Source organism: Vanessa atalanta, chromosome 10 (assembly GCF_905147765.1).
Source record: "Vanessa atalanta chromosome 10, ilVanAtal1.2, whole genome shotgun sequence".
Taxonomy (NCBI): domain Eukaryota; kingdom Metazoa; phylum Arthropoda; class Insecta; order Lepidoptera; family Nymphalidae; genus Vanessa; species Vanessa atalanta.
The window spans coordinates 4,180,987-4,199,296 of record NC_061880.1 but is presented as its reverse complement, the minus strand read 5'-3'; the positions used below and the strand labels follow the sequence as shown (position 1 = coordinate 4,199,296).

Here is an 18,310-nt window from a genome sequence, read left to right as displayed (position 1 = left end):
AAATATTTCAGTACTAACCCTAGTAACAAGGCAAAGAATCTTCTCAAAGCGTGGAGATATGACAAACTTTGATAATGATAAGCACAAACTTGTGTCTTTTTTGAGTTGAATTGGTCCAGTTTTGGGTTTCTTTTTTTGTACAATCTGACTTGTATTTTTTATTTTACTCTTTCTTCACTTTCTTTTACTGAATTATTTATACTTGCTTTTATCTTCAATCTTATCATGCATCAAGAAAAATAAATAATAATAATCTCCAGAATTGTTTTTAAATGTGATCGTGTTCTGTTTGATTCGATGTGTATCGAAACTAAATCTTAAAGGCATCGATATATACATCTATTTTCGTTACAATTTAACTATTGCTGCTTTGAATACGGAAGTGCGTAAAAATTTAGTACAATGTTAAATTATATTAAAAAATTTCAGCGTATATTTATTCCATAAAAAAATCTGATCATTAAACTGAAGGCTTAATCAGAAAAAAAAGTATTAAACGGTACGGTGGGTAATTTTTTGTTGTATATTTTATTATTTTTTGATGGATTAAATATTTAAATATCAATAACTGGGTGTCTAACAACAATGAGATCAATTGCCTTTTTTCAAAATATTGTAATTTTTTAAAATGTCAAGAGCACGTGGGCTTCTGTATTGGTATACTTCGTCATCTGTCAATTGTCTTGTTCTTACTTCTTGTTAGTTAACCTTAATTTTGACGTATAACAAAGCATTGCAAGTGTTTGTTTTTCAATTATAAATATATTAAACATTACTTAAAATGAAGATAAAAAAGCAGCATCGAAAGAAAAAATATTTACATAAACTTAATAGAAAGAGAATGCACCTAAAACAAAAAAGCACAGGCGATGTAAAATGGTATTATATCCGACATATCAAATAATGCAAATCTACATTTTAAAAAGTTGATACCTAATTTTTTTTTTTCAGTCAAGTAATTAAAGAAGCGTGGAATCACAAAAAATCTTCATATCGTAACCTTCGTGAAATGGGACTTGCTAATGATCCAAATAAGGCTATTAAAATACCTAACTTTAAACAAGAACAACTACGTATAGCTAAACAAATTGTAAAGAATGGTGAATCTGATACCGAAGAAGAGGAAGAGACGGTAAAACGAGTTCCCCCCAAAATACGAGTAGCAGAAACATTAGAAAAAGTAGCAAAAGCCCCGAGGGAACGAAAATTCATGTAAGTTGTTTATTATATTATTTTATATGTTCATGTAATTTTAAGCAACATTTCATTTATAAAAAAACACTGCTCCAAGTAATTAGATGTAACATACCATTTGCTCACTCATTTTTAGAACAATATTTATTACCATAAATATTCTGATTTTATAAAAATTACATTACATTATGTATACAAAGAACTGACATTGGTATTTAATATTTATATCTTTATTTCATTAGTATATTATTTTTTTAAGTATTTTGCAGTTAATGAATTTAAAAAATAAATAAAATAATGCTAATAATTTAAAACTTTCTGGAACAGCAATATCTATAGATATTTTAATAATTACTTAGCTATTGTAGGTAGTACCTATCAGTAGTAAATATCATATACTCTAAATATCTATTATGTAATATTATTATGAAAGTCTTTTCTCTATAAAAAAATTAATGATACTTAGTATGTAGTTATAGTAATAATTATTTCATATTTCTATTTCTAGGCTGCCCAAAGGGCAAGTTGAATACATAACATATTTATTGGATAAATATGGGCATGATTACAAAGCAATGGCAAGAGACAAAAAGAATTATTATCAAGAAACTTGGAAACAGATACGTTCAAAGATAAAAACATTTATGGGTATACCTAAACAATATGGAGAGTATCTGAAATCTAGAGGATTATTAGACAAAGAAGAAAGTGAAGAAGCATTAAAGGAGCAAGCTAAAGCTTTAGTGATGGACGATAGTGATTAAGAGACTCAATATTGTTATAAGAAAACTAAAATAATAAATCTATTATAAAACTGAACTTTTTATTTAACTTATGTATGTAAACTTCATAAAATTATTATGTTTAAATCTATTGTGTTTTACACTCATTTGGTACATCTTTAATAGGTTTGATTTTGTTCAACTCTTCAAACCACTCTTTATCCATATTCAACAATTCCTGTGGCTTCTTATACTGCAACAAAATGATTGTTAAAATTAAGTTATCATTTGAATACTAATTAATTCCATTCCTTAATATTAATTTAATGGCAAGTTTTGCTATATAGAACAATTTTATACACAATTTTGTTATAACAAATAAAAAAAGTAACGACTTCAGAAAATAAATATAATATACAGCAAAAAAATTTTACCGTTTGGTAAAATTTTTTGGTATAGCCCTCTGGAGCTAAAATTAATTGTTAAGATACACTAACAAATTATTATGCGTAGACCATTATCTACTAATTGCCTAGTAAAAGAAGCAACAGCCGTAATACACCGTAAACTGCAGACCAACAAAACTTCCTAGAAGTCTCTTACTGACAAAATAAATTAATTTATATCAAAATCAAATATGTCCTATAGACCTTTATACCATTCAGAAAAAAGAAACAAAATAAATGTTATTAGTAATATCATTGTTCTACCAGCAATTTATATAATAAAAGTATGCAGTATTTTAAAATAAAAACTTTTACTTACTGTAATGATAAGTGTATTGTATTTGTGAGTAGCATCAATATTCATTTGCTCTATTGGCAAACCTAATCTTACTAATTCAGGCACATCCAGTTTTTTGTAATACTTCTTATTCGAAGTACTAATAACAATGGACTTATCATCATTTTGAGCTTTTATAGAATATGTTTCTATTGGATAAGGAAGATTTCTTATCCTCCACTCTATATTAACCCTTGTATTCCGTTTTAGCAAAACAGGCTAAAAGCAAATAAAAATATATGTTATAGTATTTTTAAAACCTTTTTGGTGTTCCCCTAATAACATTTCCAACATCACCAACAATAATAATAACCTTATAATCACAATCTTATAATTGGTAAATCATTTTAAATTTACATAGAAATGACTCGTTAACTCTTATCTTCTGGCATGGTATAGTTACATACTGATATTACAAAACCTGAGATTTGCACAGTTGCAATAATTAACTAAGGAAAAAATATGATATAAATATAATTGATACACAATGACACTCAGGGCATAATATAGATTTGAACAAATTAAAATACTTTAGAATTGTATCATTAGTTGTAGAGATTACCAATTAGTATGTACATACCAACAATTTCATATTTTATCTTTTTATAATATACTTTATAATATTAGTATGGATCAAATAAATTGAAATTCCAGTTTGGTAATTAACTTACTTGATCTTTACTTTCAATAATAGCAATAGAATCAGCATTTGGTATTGTTTCAGGAATAGGGTCACCTAATTCTACAGACCATTTACCCTCTCCTCCCAGTTTTCCCTTCATTTTCCAAGCTCTCCTAAGCAAAACTTTTGTGTCAACATTATATTCTTCAACCATTTCCTTCCCATCATCAAATTTGTAATGAATCTTTTTAATTTGTTCATCCTTTAAACAAGTTTTCTCTGCATTCAATAATAAATTATACCAAATAGTATTTTTAAACATTTTGTATTTTCTGTCAGTCTCCGAGGAACAACCCTCAAATTTATTGCCTTGTCCACTGGAATCGATTTTTTCAACCAAATTAAATTTTCTTTTCATAGTGTTTCTATAGCAACGTATAACAAAATATTTATTTCAATCCACGTATGCATAATTTACAATATTTGTTTATTAAAAACATTTGGTTAAATCTATTTTCTTTTTAATATTAATGATGAAAGGTAAGTAGAAATAATTAAGAAAAGTTAGATCATGATTAATTATATTTTAAGTAAAAAAAATTTTGTCTTGAAGTTTCACTGACCAATGTGCCAATAAATTATATCCAACAATTCAAATTTCAAACTTTCATTGTAATAACAATATGATTTGATTAAATCATTAAACTCATTAATGTTGATTTAAAAATCGAACATCAACGTCATTTTGACAACATTGTCGTTGGCATTTGTGTCATTGTGTGGAAAAATAATATAATCGCTTTATAAACGACCAAGATTCCAACAGAATGAAGGATTTTTAATGATTAAAACACTGAATTTGTATAAATAATATATTATGTGGAATAAAATACATTAAGTTTATTTTTGTCAGTTAGATATAATTAACATAGTATATTGACCGTGGTAATTTCTTTGTATATACTCATTTATTTTTCAATTCGATTAAAACTTTTAAAATAAACAATGATATTTCGCCTGAACCTGATTCTATTTGATCTAATCTTTAAGAAAATGTCCTGTCGATGTTCAGACCAAATGTATTTCTAATAACTTTACCATAAAAATAATAATTATTAACTATTCACCTGCTAATCCAACAGCTCAAACAATGTTGATTAAATCTAAATAATAATTTATGGTATAATTACATTTCTAAAGATAAGATCTATGATTAAGAATTCATATTTTGCGGGATGATCCGAATCCATTCTTCGAATTAATTGAAAACAGATCGTTAATTGTTACAGTGAGAGGTTACCGCATTTTTTTTTTATATGTCCTTTCCTATCGAAATATACCTTTAACTTAGGATCCAATGTCTTGACTGTTGCAGACATGGTCAAATCAGGACCTGCTGATGATGCTGATCCAAGACCATAAAACTAGCTATAAATGCTCGTAATTGCCTACTGCTGATGATGAGCTGTAACATTAAAACAAAGGCTAATTGAAATTTAAGTAAGGATAACGCCACTTACTCTACCCTTATACACATTTTACGACATAAAAGGAATGTCCTGAGTTTTTGATGTAAATAAAAGATACCTAACTAATTTCCGAAGAAAAACTTTAGTTAAATTCATGTTTGTGGATCACTGAATTCTCTTTTCCCATTCTATACCCAACTTAAAAAAATCAACTGATGTAATGAATGACCTTTTTTTCTGAGTTTCGATATATCTTAAATAGCTTATAAGATTCGAGGCCTGGGGAATTCAGCTTTCCTTAACCCCTTTAATATGTAACTTTAATGATGAAGCTTAGGTTTTTATAAAATAATTTGTTCTGCAATCTCATGGGACACAAATTGTTATCCTTATTCTTATACCTCACAAGAGTTCTTCAAATTATAATTCATACAGACCGACCGTCAACATCGGCAAAGATCATAATGGAATGTAGGCATTTACTTGCTCCTTTGAAGTTGATTTTCGGAACAAATATTTGAATTGTCTTTACTAGAGGGAGTCCGAATGTTTTTGTGGTTATTCTATATACATACTAAATCCTATATACTGCTCGATTAGTATACTTTACTATTATATCGGTTACTTTCAAAGCATTATGTCTTACATCATTTTGCTTACTTCTGTTATTTAGTTAAAAAAGGAACCGCTGAGTTTTTTTCCGAGGATCAATCGTCATATATGTATTTGCTATCTCGTAGATCAATAAGAGTTAGATATCATCTTCTCTCTCTCCCCACCAGACTTTTCAAAGAAAAAGTCTCAAGGCTCATTCACTTTTCAGCTTAGCAGCCACCCACGTTATCCAATTGCGCGTTAATAATTTTTGTAATACACTCCAATGCAGTGACGACATTGTTCATATTGTACAGCTTCGTGGAACATTTTACCTTTTAATTAAACATTCTTTGCATTATCTAGTCAATTGACTTTCTAACCATAGCTTATTGCTATCGATAGTGATTCGGAAGTGACATTGGTTTTCGCATCACAGGCGCGTGCCTGTGGGTAACTTCCACCAACTGGTTACGGACTTTTGTGGACATCAACTTACTTAGCGAAAATAAGAGTTCGTGAGCACTTGCTGTCTGAACGAGAACGTGTTAACAGTCTTATAGTGCAGCGATGTCTAGTCAGTCTTGTAGTTGTGTTTTTCGAGATAGATAGCTTCTTCAAAAATATATTTAATGATCTTATGGCTTCAAATATAGATGGCTACCGTAGAGTAGAGTCTTTGCTTGAGAATAAAAAACTCAGAACTGATAATAACACAACAACTTCAACCTATTTTTGACACCTTCCTTCCTAAAATCATTCTATAAATGTTGAATGGTTGTTTTAGGTCATTTGGTATTTTTTATATAAATCTAGTAAATTAATTATTATAAAATGAAGTTGTGAATAAACGCAAGTGAGTTTCACATTTTATAATTTTTATTTTAACAATTATTTATAATTCATCTCTTTAACATTAACAAGATTATGATTAACAAGGAATTTACTCCGATTTTGCTTATCTTAAAAGCTAAATTTTTTTAATTTTCTCTCAACCGTTCCGATCTAGCTCCTTTTTATTTTTTCCATTCTACGTGACATTGGCGAAATACAGATTATTTGTTGGTACAAAATAAACTACACATAACACAATTGACTTGACAGTTGACATTAATATGGAGGTTACCTATGTATTTGTGTTGGTGGATTTAAACATTTAAGTAAAGAATAAGAACTTTTAGTACATACACAATAATTAATTATAAATATTGAGATCATTTAATAAAAAAATGGTGGGATCAATCCCTGACAGGTACGACCATATTGTAAATCAAAATATAAATAGTAACTTGGATTCACACATATTTTCTTTTAAGATGGATACCATACAAAGCCCTTGGTAAAGTCATTGATGGAACAAGGATTATATGCTTTAAAGTACCATTACATAAGGTGAGTGAAAATGTTTATAGCTAAGATTCAAACTAATAGTTGATTAAATAAAAATTGGTAAACTTTGTCAAGTGTTACTCTTTATATTTTTATAATTCATGTTTAGTTCATAAAACAATTAATAATTTGGTAGAAAACTGTATATTCAAGTGAAAAAGATTGATTTTTATTAATAAATATTATATATAACATAGAATTAGGATCACATATGGATCCATTATAATATAAATATATTAGAAATAAATAATTCATTACTTTTTCTTTATTAATTTAAAGTTAAACCAAAGTAGGTATGATGTCTAACAGTAGAATCATTTAAAAGCGATTTGACTACAGGCATAGTTCAAAAGTATATTACCAGTAAAGTCGTTAAAATTAAAATTTATAAGGTAAAGCTTGAACAACAGTGATGTTAAATATTTTTTTAAACTAATAAAACTAAAGCTTGTTAAAATTTGGAGCGGGAATCAAAATTGTAATCTCACATTAATTTAAAATATAAATATTATGATTATTCCAAACTGTAGTATTGCATTAGGTGACAAATATATGCTGTAACCAATATACTTATAAAATTTTTGTGTTCCGATCTAAATGAGAAGTTCATGAAACACTGATACCGTTTTCAAATTTAATGTGATTATTTATGTTCATAATTTAATCCTGTGCATGTGAAGGATAACCTTGTAAGAGGACTTGTATATTTCTGGAGCAACTCTTTTATGTGTGTTCATCAACCTGCATAGAAGCACTCTGGAAATCTTTGTCCAGCAGTCAGACTTTTACAGGCAGTTTTTTTTTAATGTTTTTACATTAAGGGGTTTTAAATTGATAGCTTAGATCAGTTTTTATATCAACATATTTGATTATTATAACGAAAGATTATACTTTGAGACTGGTGCCATATAAATTAATAGAAACTCTACTAACAAGGCTTGAAATCTAGGGGACTCAAACTTTAATGTAATTACTGTAACACCTATTAAACTTTCAATAAACCTCTAAAACTGAGTTCTTGCATGTAGACTTATTTATCAAATTTGGTTTTGCGTATTTTAAAAATTTCTAAATTATTTATGTTATAAATAAGCGCCATCTAGTTTTCAGATACAGATAATAAGCATTACATTTTCTTGTCACTGCCATCTACAGGAATCTTCTGGTATTATTATGTCTATGATTATGTAAGCAAACAATAAACTTATATTTCGACAGATGGCGCTATGTGACTTTAAATTTGAATTGATGATTGAAATGGTTACTTAAATTTTTTAAGCATTTAAAGAAATCATAATATTCTATTAAGTATAATAATTTAATATTTTTCATAGTTTGACAAGGTAACTCATAGGTAGGGCAATTTATTTGCAAATTTTCGGCGAATTGCAAAATTAACTAGTAACCCATCCATTAGTAGAGTTGTTGAATAATTGAAATTAACTAGTAATTTGCTAAGAAATCTAGACCTACCTACATCACTTTAGGTTACAACAATAGCACTATTGGTGTAGATTAGAGGATCGAGGGAAAACATTGAAAACTTATCGCCATTTGGTTAATAGAATGAGTCTGTGCTTGAATTAGAAGCATTTGCACCTACATTAGCAAAGGCACGCCGACAATGAAACGCATTATTGGCGTATAAGTACTCACAATACATGTTTGCTTAACTGTAAAACTTGGGCGTTCACTTGACCGTATCACAGTTAGATGACAAACACAGAGCCTCCGATTTGTGTTAATTTGTTATGCATAGCATTTGCATCTACTGTACTACCGTTTATAGGTCCTTTGATAAGGGATAATTATTATATTTTCTTCAGCAGAATTAGCGACTTAGCTAAGTTGGCTGGCACTGCAATAAAACAATAAAGGCGTTCTGTTTACAATATAAATATAAGAAAAAAAATACATATATTTCGTATACTGAAATTAATAATAACAGTAAATAACCATTTATTATTAAATAATCCATTCACGCTCGGCTAGTTTAAAAATGAGTTTTGTAATTAGTAATTCTGCTGGTTTGGAGAGCCGTTTAAGAATCATTACCCACGATATCTCTGTTGTTAAAGTTATTTTAAATCGCTATTCTATTAGAACTCATTTGCGCTATTTGCATACGTATACATTAAATGTTATAATTATGTATTTATCATAATTGATGGGTCATATAACATTCTGAAATTTCACGATCGTATTCTGCGGTGAGTTGTTAGTTTGTTTTTACAGAATATATAAATATTGGTCATATCATATCAAATCAAAATTTGAATACATATCTCTATACATTTATTGAATCGTTCAGGAATTCCTTACAAAATTTCGTGGCTCATAAAAGACGAAGTGACTATAGCTAGTCACAATGCCGCGTCTGCCAATAAGGACCCTTACAATTCAGGTTGGATTGCGGGCGAGCACGCGGTGTAGATTGCATGCGTGCCATCACTGAATCGCAGCCATTGTGAATAACTTCCAAGGGCTGTACTATTTTTAATAATAATTTAAAAAATGTTTATAAGTTAATACCGCCATTTGCCAGTTGATTAATTCAAAACAAATATTTATTTTACTTTTGTCTGTCAGTCTATTTGCTCTGAGTAATCTTCAAAATAACATGACTACATTATGGGATTATTCAAAGTTATCTTTATTTCATTATTATTTGTTGAATCTATTATAATAGCTTTTAAAATCGTTGCTTTGCTGCCTTTGCCATGGCAAAACCTATATCGTATAAAATAAAATAATTTGCATGACTATGATTTCTTTTGCTTAATTTTAAATTTAACGTTATGTAATCAAAATCGTAACGTTGTACATCAAAAGGGTATACAAAAAAAATCAGCATGTATTATTATGTGACTTATATTGACTTGTTGTATGTGCATCATTCATCCGATTTATTTATAAAGGTAAAGTTGTTTTTGCACCTTTGTTGATGGATTTTGGCACAGTACGATCAACATAGAATAGGTTTAATATGGCATGTCGAGAATCTGCTAGATTTTATTTATCTAATATAAATATTTAATATTATATAATTATTTAATATTTTAGAAATAGAAACTAATTCCGATTCGTTTTTCATCTAAATTCTTATATTTTTATTAATATTTCATTATTAATACTATTGTAAAAATATAATTACCTTTATTGTATTCGTATTCTTGTATTAGGGGCGAACCTTGGTATATTAGTCTGCGGACCGGCTTTTGATCTTACCACGGAGTTAAATGGAGCATGTGGGACAATTATACAGCTTAAAGAGTCTTAAGATTTCGGTATTCTACTGCCTCCGGTAATTGAGACGTTGATAAAGTTGGTATGTAATGGTAATGTTTGAGATTTAAAGCAACGTGTGTTAAGTTTACTTGAAATGATAAGAGGTTAAGTTTTTAACACAATTGCTCATAAAAAGATCATAATAATCCTGTTTCTAAATCTATCCTCTATTTGCTTACCGACGTGTCAAAACATTTGTCCTCTATGAAGGTAACTGTCCCGACTTCGTAAGGATTAATCCTGTATTTGATAAAGCGGGTGCCTCATACTGTGCTCTTTGAATAGTAGGTTCTTCTTTATCTCTACATCTTTTGATGTTTTTTTCTAAAGATATAACCCTTCATTCGGTATCTGTGGCGCTTTGATTCCGTTCCTTTATTCAACGGGATCTGATCATAAATTTTCATGTTTTGTTTAGTTTGAATTATAAAGGGATATTACCGTAATGGCAATCGGTAGGTGTAATTTGATATAACTCAGCTATGCAAGTGTTTTTATTGTTATTTACTACCAAGATTAGGTTTCTTATAATTTAAAATGATTCCTTATTTTTCATTTGTCACATAATTTTTGTTTTCATCAATGTTTAATATGTTTGTGTAAATTAATCAATAAATCATATCTTAATTCGTAGATGTTAAATATCCGACATTATATTGGAGATCATAAATAGCAACGAGATAGTATCCAATAGCATTAAGGTGGTAACATGGATATGAAATTTATGAGCGAGATAAAAAATAATTCTCGCTGCCAAAGTACTACAATCGATAAACATTTTTTACGAGTGTTTTGACTTTCATCAGCTTAAGCGTTCTCGCAGCCACCAGGCCAGACTAAACACTTTGTGTCAATCAGCTAAATACGTCTTTGATGCATGACAATAACAATATTTTCTTTCGCAATGTACTTTTACGATATCACCTCTAGCACAGGCCACAATTGGTACAACGACATTGATCAGACGGTTCCATTATGCACGCACACGAAGATGTCTTATAAAGTTATAAATATTGCTCTTTTCTTATTGTGCTCTTTGTTTTTTTGTCATTTTGTCCAGTTAAGGCTGAGTTATATAAATGTGTGTGTTACTGGTTGTTTTTATATTTCTAATATTTTATTTATTGATATGAATTGTAAGCTAGCGCTAGTTCTGTCATTCTAAAATAATTTTAAAAGTGTAACTTATTTGATTAATTATTATTATTTCATAGATACTCTTTTTGGACTTAACATATCGTACTTGAGTCTATTGCTGTAGTGTTGATACTATTTAATATATTGTACAACAAAAACATTTATTGCTGATATGCTAAATATCAATCATATTCGGTTTAATTTTGTATTTTTTCGAAAATAAGCTGGCACAAGTACTGGTACTGTAACAAGAGTCAATTATCAATTAAAAAAAAATACTAATTACGTTTTATTATTATGTGAGTTTTTAATATATATTTACAATAAATTTTAGGCAACGGGATATTTTTATCCATTTTTTGCGTCGTGCTTTTAAAGCAAACTTCTAAATATTTTTGTATACCACTGTGTTGTATCGGTATTGAAATCTGAATCGGACAGTGGTGTTGCGTTTCCAGCAATCAAACCAAATAAAAAAGTCATAAAACGGCACGACAGGCTTGGGAACACTGGGTAGTAAGTAATGTACGCCCGATATCGTGCTCTCATTCTATTAGGTCAATAGCGAAAGCCGAATACGTACATTTATTTATCGTTTATCGACACGTAATGATATAACGTTACATGCTCGTAAAATTCAAAACTAAAAACATTCTCGCCTCGTCCTTATTAAGGAAGGGTCGAATAAGTTCCCCTCTCTTCGATCATTTTAAATATTCATCAGTCTGTAAAGGAACACGTAATTAACTAAGAAACTGATCGAGCGTTAGTAATGACGTAGACGCCAAATTCACTCATTCTTCCACGCTAGTTTGTTCGGTGATGTCCGGTCTAACGGAGTCCTTTGAAAGATTACTTAGCTTGTGCCAACCTTTCCTTTGATAAAATTGTACTGGATGACGTAACATACGATAACGAAATATTTTTGAATGATATTTTCTACGGGTTTTCTTTATACTAATTGCAATAAATTTCCCTGTCTTGACTGAAAAAAATATACATATATTCAACGTAAATGTCAAGCGACTTTCTAATGTAGTAGTTTTTTTGTTAAACACCTCAGGAGATCCTTTTGTAGTAGAATCTTTCGGTTACTCAATTGTTGTTAAATTGTATGCGACATTACACCTCAATTATGCGCAAAAATGATGTGTATCCCTAGACAGCTATTGTGTCGTGGACAAGGTAGTCTGTAATTTATATCTTGTCAAACTTCCGTACTGAGTTCAGGGTATCGTTTAATTTGTGGTTTGGGTGGGATAAATGACTAACTTCATAATGGCTTTAAAAATATATATATATATATAATTATATACCCGGTTAATGAAGTGATAAAATGACCGTTAGACTTGGTTTCATTTAGTATTTTTCCAATATTATGGTTTAAATTGGTAATGCGATGTTGGTTTCATCATTTGTCATTTAAACAATCTGATACTGGAAAAGTATATATTCGATGTCGTAGATTGTGATAAAATTATTGTGTTTTTTAAATCATGATGTCATGAATGCCTTCAGATTATGATACGATGATCGTTGTGGCGAGTTCGCTCTCAATGCGATATTCTTATAAAAATTATGACTCGAATTAATTAGAGTTTTTGTATTTAGTTCTTTATTAGTCAGTGTTAAGTAGGGGTTAACATTTATCGTCAAAAGAAAATTAATATATGATTATAAGACAAACCAATTAATAAATTCAAAGTATTCAGACTAAGTTTTATCAGGGGCTTGTATGGAAAATCGCTGATTGAGTTTACGGGATACCAACCGTGACGGATGTTCGGTTGAACGAATTTGGCTTATCAAAGCTAATTTGCGTCAACCTAAAATAAGTTGTTGCCTGTATTATAGATAAAAATATATTATATTCGCCTTTTTTATACTGTTGGTTTTATACAAAAATATAACGCATAATTTTATGTGTCTATTCATAAGCTATTACCTAAATCGAATCTTATTGAGATTGCTGGAATTTTCTGTCGTCATAAAACGATTGTTATTAAAATTTATTGGGCATGACTATTGAATTACTGACTGAGATGAGCATGTTCTCTTTTATTATTGACGTAGTTTAACTTGTTGGTTATTCCAATTCTATTATTAAGGTCAAACGATAATTGGTTCATGATGTGTTTTACAAATTATCAACCAAAATTTGCTGCAGTCTACATCAGTAAGTAAAAATTAAGATTACTATCGTGGACTCGCTTCAATATTATTCTCTAAATGTGGTATCCTTATAGTGGAAATGACAAACGCAGTGCGTGGGTGGTTTATGTGTTCAATCAACGATGGTCGTTGGTTGCACGCGCTAACCAATTACACCACGAAATATTATTGGCACTGCTAGTAACGATAGGCCCGGTTGTGTGTTACGCTATTGTGCAACCGGCGGTCGTTAGGCGGCAGCTTTTGTAGGACCACCAACTAAAGTTAAAGAGTGTTAAAATAATGAAAAGCCATGCTTTTTATATCTTTTTTTTTATTTAGACACGTAAAAAGTAATTGATTTGGCCTTAAAAGTTGTTCATACAGAACCATTTTGTATTTCTTTTATGAGAAGTTTTTCAATTTGAGATGATCCACCAGGGTTTGTGATCCATATATTCACATTCATATGCAACCCATGTTCTTTACCCTAGATATTATCTAAAGTCCACTCTATTATTTTTTAATTATTTGAATTTACTAATACATTCATATCTTCGTATATATTTTCTTTAAATAGACATAAACCTATTACGATCTATAAATAATCTGTCATATTAAAATCGTTTAGAAATGTAATGTATCGGAATAAAACGTGGTCAGGTGATTTATGGATAACAAGAAAGTGATACAAATGATCATACTATGGAACGGGTATCCTTGGCACGTGGATACGAGTCCTTATTTGTTTATAGAGGCGCGCAAGACCACACAGTAAGCAGGCGATCATCTGCCTATCTCCCGCCCCACCTGTAATCACGCCATCATTACCTCTAATGACGTGTTAACGTTGCTTTATGGGAATGCCAAACATGACGTTCACATTTCGGTCATTTACATTTGTTTGTCCACTATCTTCGTATTGTTTGCTTTCGTCTTCTAAAACAGAGGGCGGCGTTTCGTTTAGCCACTGGAAGGTACTGGTACTTAAGTGCAACTTCGTATTATTTGGACTTAGTTTTCCGATTTCTAGTTACTCGGTCAGTATATTATGTCAATATACTGTCTATGTGTATTACTAAATTTAATACAAGAATATGTGCATAAATAATGTTGTGGGTCTATAAAGATATTGTGTTATATATATTTAATAACAAAATAAAATCAGATTATTGTGACTTCGATTGCAATATTTGATACGTCTTTATGATACTTTTTTTAAGAAATACATTTTATGTAACAAAAATATACGTCTGTCGTGATAATTTTACAAAAGTATAATCCAGTCGCGAGCTTTTCGTGGGATGAATAAACACTTTAAACAAACAGCCACTCAACACGTAGGCGCGAAAAATGAACTCGACACACACGTTCCGCTACAATAGAATAGAAGTAGCAGATAATTTTTTTTTATTCTTGCGGTTGTTTTGTATTACGCGTCATAAATATTTGGAATCTTGCAATGTTTTTTTATAAATATATTTTTTTAATAATCTTCATTATTTGTCTAATTCTTTTATTAATTTACAAATTTTAATTGTCAGTTATTACTTATATTGAAAAAGTATAACCGTCTAAGAACACCCACGTTTGCTGCTGTACCTTCCGGTCCCTGTTAATACGTCCTTGTTGATTTTGTTGTCGACAAATTTACCTTGCTGTCGAATATAGCGATTATGGTCTTTATCGAGGGAGATAATAGTCTTGTTAAGGTTGAAAAGTCCTAAACGCTCATAAGCCATGTCTAATTCACACTAAGCATTTAGCTTAACTTTGTGAAACTACAACAAAAGTAATGATGCCTGTGGTAATGTATTTTTTCGTTTATTTAAAGACGGTCGCTGCAATGTTGATGCTAATTAAATTATCAATGCAGACTTCCTCATTATATTTAAAATGAATTTTCGTCTTAATAATTTATATGGCAACTTATTTTAAAGGTATAGTTGTTAATAAAAATTTTAATGTATACTTTAAGAATGAAGTCATATCCAATTGTATCAGTATTAATGTGTAAAAATAACTGGTTAATAATAGTCCGTGCTCACGCAGGCTCATCGCGATGACCGAGCTGAGGCGCCAGCAGCGTACGCTACCCGCTGAGACCATAATTCAATAGATTTACTTAAATTTCCCGAATTAATTTTCCATTGGATTACTAAAATTTTAATAAAAATGAAGACGCTCAAAATATTTTCAATGTTCTCTTTTGCTAAATGCTTTTCTTTGCAGCATTACTGTCCCCTTATTATAAATCAAATGCAGGCTTGTCTTCGTCTCTTGCAGGCATTTAAGATAAATTTGCTAGGGGAGATTGGGTCTTTTTGTTCATTTTAAAGCAACAACAATATTTGTTACAAAATATTTTGTATATATATTGTACTAAATTGTAGATGAACATGTGATGTGTGAACGATATTTTCAAATTGAACAACAATGAGGTTATTTATATTGACTAGCTTCTTCCTGTGATTTCACCCGAGTTAAACTTTACTGCTCCTCTCCTGTAGGATCATAGGTATCACGGGATATTTAACGCATATAGTTTTTTTTTTGTTTTAATAGAACTGTTAGATTCCTATAACATTAGCGGAGATTTCTCACTCGACATTTTTTTGTTTGGTCGGACCTTTTTTGTGTTTGCGATTATTATATATTATTTATTTCGTTGCGGGCAAATTGAAAATTATATTTATAAATTTCTAGCTAAACCCGCATAGCCGCGCGAAATTTACAAAACTTTACTTTTATCACGCAAACCAACCAACATTTTACTTTCTCGTGAGAGTGAATTAAAAAAAGTACCCTATCTCCTTTCTTGGGCTCAAACTATCTCCATAACAAATTTCAGCTTAATCGATTCAGCGGTTTGAGCGTGAAGAGGTAACAGACAGAGTCACTTTCGCATTTTTAATATTAGTATACATTTATCATTTTTTATTTATTATTATCAATTTAATTTTTCTTCTATCGTGTAAATTAAATACGATCAAAATAAAATAAAAATAAATAAAAATCTCTCGGTTTTACTTAGGTTCTTGAACGCAGCAGTGTCTCTGTTCTTTAGGCCTTGTAAACAATTAGCTAACGAATATATCAACGTCTAAAATCAACTTAAGACATCTTTCTACATATGTAATAAGGGCTGTGTCGAAAGTGGAAAAATATCTAATATGTATTTAATATTTAAAATATATATTTATGAAACGTGTATATCTACATTTTAATTTGCATAAACAAGTTATCTAATTAAAAAACTATATATGGTGTTGTAACGATTATTAAATAGTATTATATAGATAATAAGAACTTTAAAGAGAAGAATTAGACAAAGACATTTGCTAATATCATGGCCTGTTTACGAAATTGTCATAAGAAAAATAAAGATACTCAGCCCTGTACTGAACGTCTAAACCCTCCTCACGTGTGACAGCTATGCATTTGTTTGTCCGCAGCTGCGGTGCCGACAACATATTTATTGTGCTCATTAACCTTCAAGAACGCTATTTAATTGTCGGCCGTTTTTTATTCACTTCACCTTTGACCCGTCTGCGACTTATTGCTCCTCGGTCGCTCTTTGAAAGGAAACTGGATGGTTATTTATTGTGCTATGAGACGAGGATACGTGTCGTTTCGATCTTTGTGGCGCTTGTGAGCTCGTCTCTATGATTTATGTTGTTTTAAGGACATGTTATTACTTCACACTATTCAGCGTCATAACGTTTTTAAAGAGTAAATGTTAAAGGAGTCGCGTGAAAATTCATAAGACATTAGACTTTAGGTTATACAAATAATTCCTACTTTGATTAAATGGAAAATGAGTCGGATTTCAACAAGAAAATAAATTAGACGAATGCTACTTAGTGGTAAGCCTTTGTGCAAGCCCGTCTAGGTGGACACCAACCACTTATTAGATATTCTACCGTTGAACAGTTTTTCAGTTTTATGAGTGACTGAGCCAGCGTATTCTACAGGCACAAAGGAAATAACATCTTACTTACCAAGCTTGATGGCGCAAGGAATGGTTAATATCGCTTACGACGCCAACGTCAATGGCCATTTGCTCGTCGGACTACCGATTTGATACAAAAAAATGAAAATCTTAAAATAACACAGTGTTTTTATACATATCAAAAAACGAGTTCTTGTTGAAACACCGTATTCAATAATGAAAATAGTTTCATATATAATTATTTAATTTTAAGATCATATCGAGCTCCATACACAGTAGGTAAAACCTACTGATACAAGATCCTCAGAATATTAATACATACAGCATACATAACGATTATAGAACATCCGATTTAGAATTTTGAAAGTTGACAATTAACAAATTCTATAAAAATTCTAATTGCGTGAAGTATAAAATAGTCTTTGAGAACAATCATGTTATTATTATATCTGATCTATTTGTCTTTTAAGTCTCTTTAAGATGAGATTCAATTACAGAGACTTTTTAGTACATCTAGACCGCCCCTTATAGGTAATATTTACTTATAACTAAATATACATCAGTTATTACTTCATTAATATAATTTATGCAGTGGTAAAGAGGGTAACAGCTAGACACATTTAGCTCAGCTCTATAAAACCATAACACAATATTTATAGAGATCAGAAACATCATCGTCATACAAATATACATATATAAGCTACAAGTTTTTTTTATTTCTAATTTTGTAACATTTAGGGTATTTTAATCGTCACAAATAGGAAACATTTGGTACATTGTGATTGGTTAGCTTTATGCTATTGTTAAAAGAAATCTTTATCACAATGAAAATGTTGCTACTATTGTTCTGGAACTTTCTATCTAAGCGAGTTATTCACTTTGGTATTGACGTCTTCATACGCGCTATCGCCAACAGTAAATTGTGGTATCATGTCTATAGCTTCGTCGGTATGGAACCGTTTATTGATTGGTATCGTAGTTTGTCCGCTGTTCACTTTGAATAAAATTC

The 18,310-nt window shown here is 30.1% G+C and overlaps 3 protein-coding genes across 6 annotated transcripts in view; 2 read left to right on the top strand and 1 right to left on the bottom strand.

Annotated features, from left to right (window-relative positions):
- The first annotated feature begins 679 nt into the window (after window positions 1-679).
- On the top strand, window positions 680-2,013 carry LOC125066777 (nucleolar protein 16). Its single transcript, XM_047675044.1, has 3 exons — window positions 680-879; window positions 952-1,212; window positions 1,703-2,013. The coding sequence occupies exons 1-3, from the start codon at window positions 782-784 to the stop codon at window positions 1,956-1,958; spliced, it is 615 nt and encodes a 204-aa protein (XP_047531000.1). The 5' UTR covers window positions 680-781; the 3' UTR covers window positions 1,959-2,013.
- Window positions 1,946-4,081, bottom strand: LOC125066776 (protein DPCD). Of its 3 annotated transcripts, none has more exons than XM_047675042.1 (4): window positions 3,945-4,061; window positions 3,371-3,746; window positions 2,682-2,918; window positions 1,946-2,169 (listed from the first exon to the last, which is right to left on the bottom strand). In XM_047675042.1, the coding sequence occupies exons 2-4, from the start codon at window positions 3,737-3,739 to the stop codon at window positions 2,065-2,067; spliced, it is 711 nt and encodes a 236-aa protein (XP_047530998.1). In that variant the 5' UTR covers window positions 3,740-3,746; window positions 3,945-4,061; the 3' UTR covers window positions 1,946-2,064. The 3 variants fall into 3 exon arrangements, with proteins under 3 accessions (XP_047530998.1, XP_047530997.1, XP_047530999.1); XM_047675043.1 differs by having other exon boundaries at window positions 1,949-2,169; window positions 3,371-3,698; window positions 3,945-4,081; XM_047675041.1 differs by lacking the exon at window positions 3,945-4,061 and having other exon boundaries at window positions 1,947-2,169; window positions 3,371-3,845.
- A 2,412-nt stretch (window positions 4,082-6,493) lies between these two features.
- LOC125066904 (RNA/RNP complex-1-interacting phosphatase homolog) overlaps window positions 6,494-18,310 on the top strand; it is a 38,949-nt gene continuing 27,132 nt past the window's right edge. For both annotated transcript variants that reach the window (XM_047675222.1, XM_047675221.1), the window contains exons 1-2: window positions 6,494-6,636; window positions 6,701-6,776. In XM_047675222.1, the coding sequence (XP_047531178.1) occupies window positions 6,614-6,636; window positions 6,701-6,776 (99 nt within the window). In that variant the 5' untranslated portion in view covers window positions 6,494-6,613. The remainder of the gene's footprint in view (window positions 6,637-6,700; window positions 6,777-18,310) is intronic.